We start from the raw sequence: 10000 nt of genomic DNA on the forward strand, positions 1-10000 counted from the left end.
TGTCTCTCTCTCTCTCTCTCTCTCTCTCTCTCTGTCTCTCTCTCTCTCTGTCTCTCTCTCTCTCTGTCTCTCTCTGTCTCCCTCTGTCTCTGTCTCTCTGTCTCTGTCTCTGTCTCTGTCTCTGTCTCTGTCTCTGTGTCTGTCTCTGTCTCTGTCTCTCTCTCTCTCTCTCTCTCTCTCTCTCTCTCTCTCTCTCTCTCTGTCTCTCTCTCTGTCTCTCTCTCTCTCTCTGTCTCTGTCTCTATCTCTCTCTCTCGCGCGCGCGCATGCATGAGCATTTGCGTCCGTGCGTGTGCGCTTGTTTATGTGTGCCAATGCATGAGTGCAAAACCTGACTTGCTATCCGAATGCGCTCAATTTCAGTTGAAGCCATTCACATTCTAAACACCTTATTCTTACTGTGTAGTGTGGTTTTACCTTCCTCCTTTTCTTTCCTCTGAACATCTGATTTTGCTTCAAAATGTTTATCAAGAGCAGTTCGTCCCTCCTACAACACAGAAGTGAATCTTCAACTTCGAGCATCACCAAAATAACAAAGTACTCATCAATAACCATGTAAACTCTACTCTACCGTTATAATCGCTATTCAACCAAACTTACTATATAACATAAGAAGTCTATCTGAAGCAAACAGAATCGATATACAGCAACCATCCAATTCTGATCACTAAAGTCATTCACACCAATGCACAACTCTGCTCATGCCAGGCTCATGTGTCAGGACAACAGGCATAAGTTAACATGTAGAACAGTGTGTGAAGTGTGTCAGTTTATGGCATCATCATCTCCTTATCTTATGTGTTAATCAACCCAAGTAAACAACGCCAAATCTGATAAGAAATGAAAGACCATTTACACAGTCCTAACAATGGCAGATGAGACGTCTCAGTTGATCAAGATATATGTATGTACACAGAGCAGGAGTATATCAAGACAGAAGATTTATATGCTCCTTTATAAGCTCCTTTACGGAGCTAAAACTTTGCAAACATGAAGATGAAGTTATGGCAAAACTATGTCACATATCATGTGGTCAACCAATACGTACAATTCTGCAACCAACGCCCAAACCAAAGGCTGAAATCGTTGACGGATAAACTTTGCAATTTTAGAAACTCTTGAACTATGCTGTAGTTAGAGATGTTCTCACCTCATGAATATATAGTGTTTCTGAATTCAGATCTTGCTGATCAGAAGCATGTATTTCTTCTTCTAAAATGCTTGTATTAGTGCTATTTGTCTCAGCTAAACGTGCTTGCACTTTATCCATTACAGTATCCATTACAGTACAGAACATGTCAAACGTGGTTGGTAGACCACCAGACAAGACATCCAACAAACAGTTCACTTGTTTACTACGAGATCGAACGTCAGAAATGTCGTCAAACTCCGTAGTGACAGCCCCGGCTTGAAAAAGTGGATACAATACTCTAGCGACGTTGATGCCCTGTAGATCTGGGTAGCGATCTAGAACACGCTCCTCAAACTGCTTGTCGCCACCTTCAGCTGTAGACGCAATGTTGACGATCCGCTTGTCCATACGCCCTTATGAAATGAGCAAACAAAGCTGGTCAATCTCCAGCAGTATCGCTGCTAGTCTCAAGCAAAAATTGTAAATTCAACCGGAATCGAACTGTGATAGGAATGTGCGATACGGCTATAATATAATTACCAAATTTGGTCACTAACAAACAAAGCCTTGCAGACATTTACCGAAAATCGTCTGCTTAGTATTACACAGCTACCTCTATAAACAAGGGCTGGACATTCTATAATCTTGTCGCTGGATGCGTGCTACAAGGAGAAACTGCAAGCTCGATCGTATCTACGTGATTCACCTCGTTCCACCCTCACCTGGGTGCGTCTGGTAGCTCGTGCAATGTCGTAGGCGGAGACTCAGAAACCGCCATCACATGTCAGTCCACCCACGTATGTGACAGTCGGCCAATTATTTTGCTTAGCTTGTGCACAAATCAACTCATTTGGCAAACGTTTAATTAAACAGGAAACATCGCTTTTCCTTAAAGGTCACAGGAAATGACCAATTTGACAGGAATTTGGTGTATCATATTGTAAGGTATTGTATCTTTAGTACGGTGTTACGTACGTCATTCCCTTATCACTCGTGCGCCATTTGAACTTATGTAAATTTGGTTCCAATCCCCATCGGACACAACATCATATGATCAGAGCAGAATGTTTCCAATAACTGCAATAGTCGATGCGACGTTGCTTTCCATTGTCAATCAATCGACTTGTTAACATGTAGTTTCTTGTTGGGTCGCTGTACAGGTAAAGGTAAAGAGGGAAAATGAGGTACTTAGTAAAAATAGACTCCTCCCGCATAATTGTATGTGCATCAAGAAACAAGGAATTCAAAATCCTGTATTTTGTAACATTGATAGGATACAGTGGTTGGACTAGTTGTCAGCATGATTTCTGTTGTTCCTAATTTTCAGAAACATATACATATATATATATATATATATATATATATATATATATATATATATATATATATATATATATACACACACACACACACACATACATACATACATATATATATATATATATATATATATATATATATATACTGCCATCTCAATATTTTTAGAAATAGAAGCTCAAATTTTACAAATATGAATAACCATGATGTAAATAATACTCTAGTAATTGACATGACAGTTTGCTATTGAGGCTGTTGAATAACTGACTGGCTGGGTATATGATTGTCTGTTGATTTTCTGTCTAGTTGTCTGTCTGCCTCATTGTTTGGCTGTATGTCTGTCTGTAACTCTGTCCGTCTGTCGGATCCATATGATATATAATTTTGAAACATAAATTATCATACAATAGCAATAACAGCTAATTATCTCAATCTGCCTCTTGTTTGTTTGTTTACTTTGTCTGAATGTGAGTCTGCCTGACTCTGTATCTGCCCTGTTAGTCTGTCTGACTAACCGTATGTTTGCCTGTTTATCTGTCTGTCTGTCTGTTATATATTTCAATTACAGCAAAATTTCCATCAAACTCTACAGCAAACCTGAAGTCCACTACATGATAATTACTACATAATACATTAGCCCCATATGGGGAACAAAACTTAAAAGAAGCTACTTAACTACAAGTTGTGCAAAGTCAGTGTTTCTACTAAGGGTCTTAGGTCCAGAACCGACCATCACGAGTTTTCTTGTCAGCACACTTGCATTCTGTCTGTCTGTCTCACAAATTGTTATAAATACACACTGAAATATCTACATATTATGAACTAAAAGAATGTGCAACAACAACCAAGGCTGCAAACAAAACTGTAAGCTATCTAGCTAACAATTGATCAGAATACGAGTCAAACACTACATGTCTACAACTAGACAGTCTACTGAGTTTCCTGTCTGTCTGTCTGTCTGTACGTCTGTCTGTCTGTTTATCTGTCTGACTGTCTGTCTGCAAATGTAAGTCCATTGGTTTTTAGTACAACAACAACATGTGTGCAAGCATACGTACAATATTAAATAGAATAGAAAAAATGTCTGTTTGTCCGTTTGCCTTGTCTGTCTGTCTGTCTGTCTGTTTGTCTGTCTGTCTGTTGCCTAAATATATATATATATATATATATATATATATATATATATATTGGCAGACAGATAGACAGATTGACAGACATACTGTAAAGACACTTGTAATCAATGAGTGTTTTTCAATTTGAGTCTATTCTTCTGAGATTGCTAAAAGTATAAGCTAATAGTCTTAAAGCAAAGACCCTTTGTAAACTCATAAAAAATTTTGATCTAGCTTTTGCGCTTGCAGACACCCATATATTGACCTTTAGTCCTAATTATCCAATTAGGCATGACGTCCACTTTACAAAAAATCTCTAGAAATTAGGAGTTAGGCAATTTATTGCCAAAAGTAACCCCAACGAAACAATAAAACTCGTAAACAGATGAAATTATAAGTTTAGAAACTCTCCAACTATATTCTAGTTACCACTTTGTCTTTGATGTAGCTGATTAGAGATACAAGGTACTCACCTCACGAGTACCTGCTTGTGATGCTGTCTTCAGATCTTGCCGATCAGAAACGTGTGCTTGCTCTTGTAGAAATCCTGCCTCAGCTACACGTGTTCGCTCTTTATCCATCACAGCACAGAACTTGTCAAACGTGCCTGACGGACCATGAGACAAGACATCCAATAAACGCTCTACTTGATCACTACGAGAACGAACGTCCGAAATGTCGTCGAACTCCTTCTTAGTGAGAGCGCCGACTTCAAAAAGAGGATACAATACTCTATCGACGTTGAGGCTTCGCAGTAAATCTGGGTAGCGATCTAGAACACGCTCCTCAAAATTCTTGTCGCCACAGCCAACTGTAGATGCCATGTTGACGATCCACTCGTCGTTAAGTCTCTACGAAATGAGCAAACAATGCCAGTCAACCTTCAGCAGGACCTGCTAGTTCTCAAGCGCAAAATTGTAAATCCGAGAGGAATCCAGCTGTGATAGGATAGGAATGTGCGTCACGCCTACATTATAATTACCATATTGTTCAACAACAAAAAACAAAGCCATTTCAAGACATTTACTGGAGGTCGCCTGTTTAGTATTACACAGCCTCATCTCTAGACAAGCGTTGCACGTCATTTAGCCATTTTTTCAAGCTGGGTATGTGCTACAAGAAGAAACTGCAGGCTCGTACCTACGCGATTCACCTCGCTCCACTCCCACCCTAGGTGCATTTGCTAGCTCGTGCCGTGTCTAACACGGAGTCTCAGAGACCACCTGAGTAGCCATCATATGTCACTTAACCCACGTATGTGACAGTTGGCCAATAATTTTCCTTAGCGTGTACACAAATCAACTCATAAGGCAACCGTTTAATTAAAGAGGAAACCGTGTCTTTTCTATAGGGTCACACGAAATGATCTATTTGAAAGCTACTTGTTGTATCATGTTAGAAGATATCGTATCTGTGGTATGGTGTTACGTCATTCTCTTATCTCGTGTGCCAATTGAACTTATGTAAACGATCGATCCGATCCCAATCGGACACAACATCATATGACAAGGCAGAATATTTCCAATAGTTGCAACACTCTATATGCGACGTTGCTTTGCGTTGTCACTTACTCAACCTGCTAACCTGTAGTTTCTTGCTGGCCTGTTGTACAGGTAGGGGTAAGGAGGGCTAACGCGGTACTTAGTGTGCTAAGCTCCTCCTACATAATGGCATGCATATAAAAAAACAAGGAAGTCAAATCCTGCATTTTTCGACTTTGATAGGATAAAGTGGCTGGACTAACGGCATGACTTCAGTGTTTGTATTTTAAGAAATTGAGTAATACTTACATCATGGTTATTCGTTTTTTGTAAAATTGATGTCCCATTTTGAAAGTATTTGAAATCCATGGCACTACACAATTTACATGTCACTTTGCTATTAAGGCTGCTGATTGACTGATAGGCTGGGTATAGAATTGTCAGTCAGTTGTGTCTGTTTCTCTGTGTCTCTGTCTCTCTGTCTGATCCATATACTATACTAATTTGAAACAAGAACTACTATCATACAATAGCAATAATAGCTAATTATCTCAGTCTGTCTCTTGTTTGTTTGTTTATCTGTTTGTCTGTGAGTCTGCCTCTGCATGTGCCCTGTTGGTCTGTTTATCTGTCCGTCTGTGTGTCTTGTCTGTCTATCTGTCTGTCTGTATATCTGTGTGTGTGTGTGTGTGTGTGTGTGTGTGTGTGTGTGTGTGTGTGTGTGTGTGTGTGTGCGCGTGTGCGTGCGTGTGTGTGCGTGTGCGTGCGTGCGTGTGTGTGTGTGTGTGTGTGTGTGTGTGTGTGTGTGTGTGTGTGTGTGTGTGTGTGTGTGTGTGTGTGTGTGTCTTTCTGTCTCTCTGTCTGTCTGTTTGTCTGTCTGTCAATGGTAGAATATTTTAATAAATAGAAACTAAAACTTCCACATATCATAAACTAGAAGAATGTCCAGCCACCACCATTGCTACAAAAAAAAACACTAAACTATCTATAGCTAACTAATGCTCACAATACGAGTCAAACTGTACATGTATACGACTAGAGAGAACAAAATTGTCTGTCTGTCTGTCTGTCTGTCTGTCTGTCTGTCTGACTGTCAATGGTAGTATATTTCAAACATGAACTATGGTACAATAGCAAATACAGGATAATTACGAGTCCATACAGATTTCAAGTTCTATAAGATTATAAGGACATAAAGTCCTTGTTGTCTGTCTGTCTGTCTGCCTGTCTGCCTGTCTGTCTTTGTATGACCTTGTTTTTTGCAAGAACTGGTTTGCTTTTTAAAACTCCTAGCCTATGTACTAGTACAATCTATATGAGAATGAAGTATCTGCCTGCCTTTCTGTCTGTCTGTATGTCTGTTAGCCGGTCTGTCTGTCATTGGTAGTATGTTTTCATAAATGGACACTAAAACATCCGCATATCAAATACTTAAAAATGTCCAGGGACCACAAAGACGGAAACAAAACAATGAACTATCTATAGCTGACAACTGTTCAGAATACGAGTCAAACTCCACATGTCCACGAACAGAGAGTCTACTGATTTTTCTGTCTGTCTGTCTGTCTGTCTGTCTGCTTGCCTGTCTCTGCATGTGCCTGTTGGTATGTCTGTCTATCTACGGGTTTGCCTGTTCACCCTGTCCGTCTGTATGTTTGTTCGTCTGTCTGTCTGTCAATGGTAGCATATTCTCATGAATAAACACTAGAAACCCACATATCATAAACTAAAAGAATGTCCAGCGACCACCAAGGCTGCAACAAAACACAAAACTATCTATAGATAATTAATACTCATAATACAAGTCAAGTTGTACATGTCCAGGACTAGTGAGTCAACTGAGTTCTCTGTCTGTCAGTCTGTCTGTTTGTCTCTCCGTCTGTCTGTTTAAACATTGCAAGTCATCTGTTTTTAGTATAATCTCAAGTTGTGTACCAGTAAAAGATATATCAATTAAAAAGGAACAAATGTCTTTTTTTCATGTTTGCCTTGTCTGTCTGTCTGTCTTTCTGTTTGTAAAATACATATATTTCATATCCAAAGAAATTTCCATCAACAGTTTAAAAGCTAGTCTTTAAGTAAAGTTCCTCTAAATCAACAACAACCACCTAAGGCTACAACAGATGAACCAAATGGGGGGGGGGGGCAGAATACATTTAATTAACCACTTAGTTTAAAACAAATTGACATTCGTCAAGGACACTGCAAGAGTTTTGTCCAGCTGAAGTTACTTGCCATCTTCCTAGAGATCACACTTAAATTGCATTGCTGCAGCTTGATCAAAAATCTGTCTGTCAATCTGTCTTTTGCCTAAATGTATGTATATAGGCAGACAGATAAACAGATTGACAGACAAAAGGACAGTGGTAAATAATGTGTGCTTTTCAGTTCGAGTCTCTTCTCCGGTGATTGCCAAAAGCACGAGTTAATAGTCTCAACATGCATTAAAGAACCTTTGAGCAAACTGTAAATGACTGATCTAGCAGTAACCATACAAGTCACACCAATGCACAAACACTTCAACTGCCAGGCTCATGCCTCAAGACAATAGTCCTCAGTTACAAGTCAATCAATATGTGATGTGACACCATTTTCTCCTATTTCATGTGTTACTCAATCCCAGTTAATTAATTAAACAGCTTCCTATCTGATAACAAAGAAAGCATCCATTCACACAGTAATGGCAATGTGTCGTTATGCCCTCATTTGGACGTCCACCAATCCGGCAGGTGATCCCAGCCGGGTACATGTTTCTGCGTAGTCCACACGGCGATCAATACAATTTGCAACTGAGACTCAGTCTCTCAGTCGAATTTTCATTTTCTTACGTTACCTTGTTGTTGCCTTACCTGTAGACGTGTTTTGGTCTTGTGAGGCTGCACTCCTCCTTCTCACGACCGGATTTCAAGAATAAATAGAGCTACCGAACGCGAAGATGCAGACAGGCAGTCGGGCGTTCTAAGTTTATACGGGAACCTCGCACCAAAGGGGCGAGGAGATGGTTTGGTTCGAGGCTAGCATAGCCGTCGGTCTAATGACCGTATACGAAGCCTCCAGTGACGGACTCGGTTTAGAATAAAGTACAAAACTTAAAACGAAACAGTCAAACTGTCAAATACAAGCAAAGCTAGAAGAGCCACATTAGAATCACATGATTGACTCGCCCCCACATTAATGAATTAACTAAGTAATTTTAGATCCAAACATAATAAAAAATTGCAGGTTTAATTATTGCAAGTATTTTGTACTCCAATGATGCAGAATGCCCTGATGACCGATTCTGATACAAAGCTAAAATGCTAATAAATTAGTGGTAAGGAACTCAGCATGTATAGTTACAATTAGTAGAATCTGATCGATTCTCAACTGTCTCAATCGATCAGCTAGTCGAGCTTTGAGATCTCTCAACAGTACGCTCCATCACTTTCAGCATGCAGCTTGTAGAGTGTGGGCTTTTGATCACCTTTGTAAGATCACCCGTTCAAATGGAATGTCAGTGGTGGCCATTGTTTCCCAGTCCACCTCAACAACTCCCAAATAATAGCAATCAATCAGATCGTCAATGTTCAGCTACACGGCAAACCTCAAGCGCAAAAATACCAGAATGTCTGTACTTCTGAAATAGATACAAAGTTGATTATGGCCACACTTAGAAATTGTGCTCTTCTGAACATTAGCCACACACACACACACACACACACACACACACACACACACACACACACACACACACACACACACACACACACACACACACACACACACACACACACACTCACACACACATGCACACACAAAAAAATAAACAAATGAACAAAATTTAAGTTAAGCCCTCCACGTCTTTCAACGTCGACCTTGAGGTCAGTTGCGGAGATAGCTCTCTTGCCTCTAGAGAAAGGGCCTCCATGCCCTACGTGGAGTCTTGGGGCCAGCGCTACAATCTACCTGGAGCTTGGCCAGAGTCATCCAAGGGCACTGACACACACACACACACACACACACACACACACACACACACACACACACACACACACACACCTTGAACTTTGATTCAACCATACCAACTATGGGTTTTGGCAACGCAACGTAATAGAACGTGCTTTATTCTGCGTATATTAGCAACACATGTTTTGAGTGACCGGTTTGCTATGCTAGCGCACTCTAACCTCTCACCATCATCAACTTGCCGAAGGTTGAAGTTAGCGTGTATTTTCTCTCCCGGGCAAGGGAACTACCACAAATACAAGCTCTCATGGGTACCCTCTTGGAGGGTTCAGTGATAGGACTTCTCCGCTTTGCCCCTCCCCCGCCCTGTTCCTCCCCCGCCCTGTTCCTTCCCCGCCCTGCCCCTCTCCACCGCCCTGCCCCTCTCCCCCGCCCTGCCTCTCTCTCCCGGCTCTGCCCCTCACCCCGCCCTGCCCTCACCCCACCCTGCCCCTCACCCCGCCCTGCCCCTCACCCCGCCCTGCCCCTCACCCCGCCCTGCCCCTCACCCCGCCCTGCTCCTCACTCCGCCCTGCCCCTCACCCCGCCCTGCCCACCCCCTTCCCGCACGCACACATTACACTGTACTAACATGATGTTCAATTTATATTGTAGGACTTGGATAATGGTTTCTTAGTGTCTCTTGTTAATCGTCAAGATAAACTTCACTCGTCGAAAAAATTACCATCAGTTGGGAGAGCAGCTGAGAAAGTTAGAGAAGAGACCGTCAGGACATGGACAGAGAACGGCAAAACTTTGGTAAGTAACCAGGGTCAGTTATTTAGTTTAAAGTTAATTTTAAATATTTCATATTTATTTTAATTTGCCAATTAAAAATTGAAATCAATTTCTTGAGTCTATGTGTTGATAAATGGGTGGGTGGGCATTTGTATAGGACGTGAGCATGTGTGTTAAGTTTTTTGCTTTTAGTTTATCTTCATTTGTGTTGACATGAAAATATTGAAGTATGTGTT

The 10000-nt window shown here is 41.0% G+C and overlaps 2 protein-coding genes across 2 annotated transcripts in view; both read right to left on the reverse strand.

Annotated features, from left to right (window-relative positions):
* LOC134198355 (uncharacterized) overlaps positions 1-253 on the reverse strand; it is a 1378-nt gene extending 1125 nt beyond the window's left edge. Inside the window, exon 1 of the mRNA XM_062667733.1 lies at positions 1-253. This exon is cut by the window's left edge and continues 1125 nt beyond it. The gene's annotated coding sequence lies outside the window, so the exon portion shown is untranslated.
* Positions 1-4385, reverse strand: part of LOC134176446 (uncharacterized) — an 18482-nt gene extending 14097 nt beyond the window's left edge. The window contains exons 1-2 of the mRNA XM_062643117.1: positions 4035-4385; positions 418-487 (exon numbers count right to left, since the gene is read on the reverse strand). Of these exons, the coding sequence (XP_062499101.1) occupies positions 418-487; positions 4035-4385 (421 nt within the window). The remainder of the gene's footprint in view (positions 1-417; positions 488-4034) is intronic.
* Positions 4386-10000: the final 5615 nt, after the last annotated feature.

The sequence above is a fragment of the Corticium candelabrum genome, chromosome 2 (genome assembly GCF_963422355.1).
Source record: "Corticium candelabrum chromosome 2, ooCorCand1.1, whole genome shotgun sequence".
Taxonomy (NCBI): domain Eukaryota; kingdom Metazoa; phylum Porifera; class Homoscleromorpha; order Homosclerophorida; family Plakinidae; genus Corticium; species Corticium candelabrum.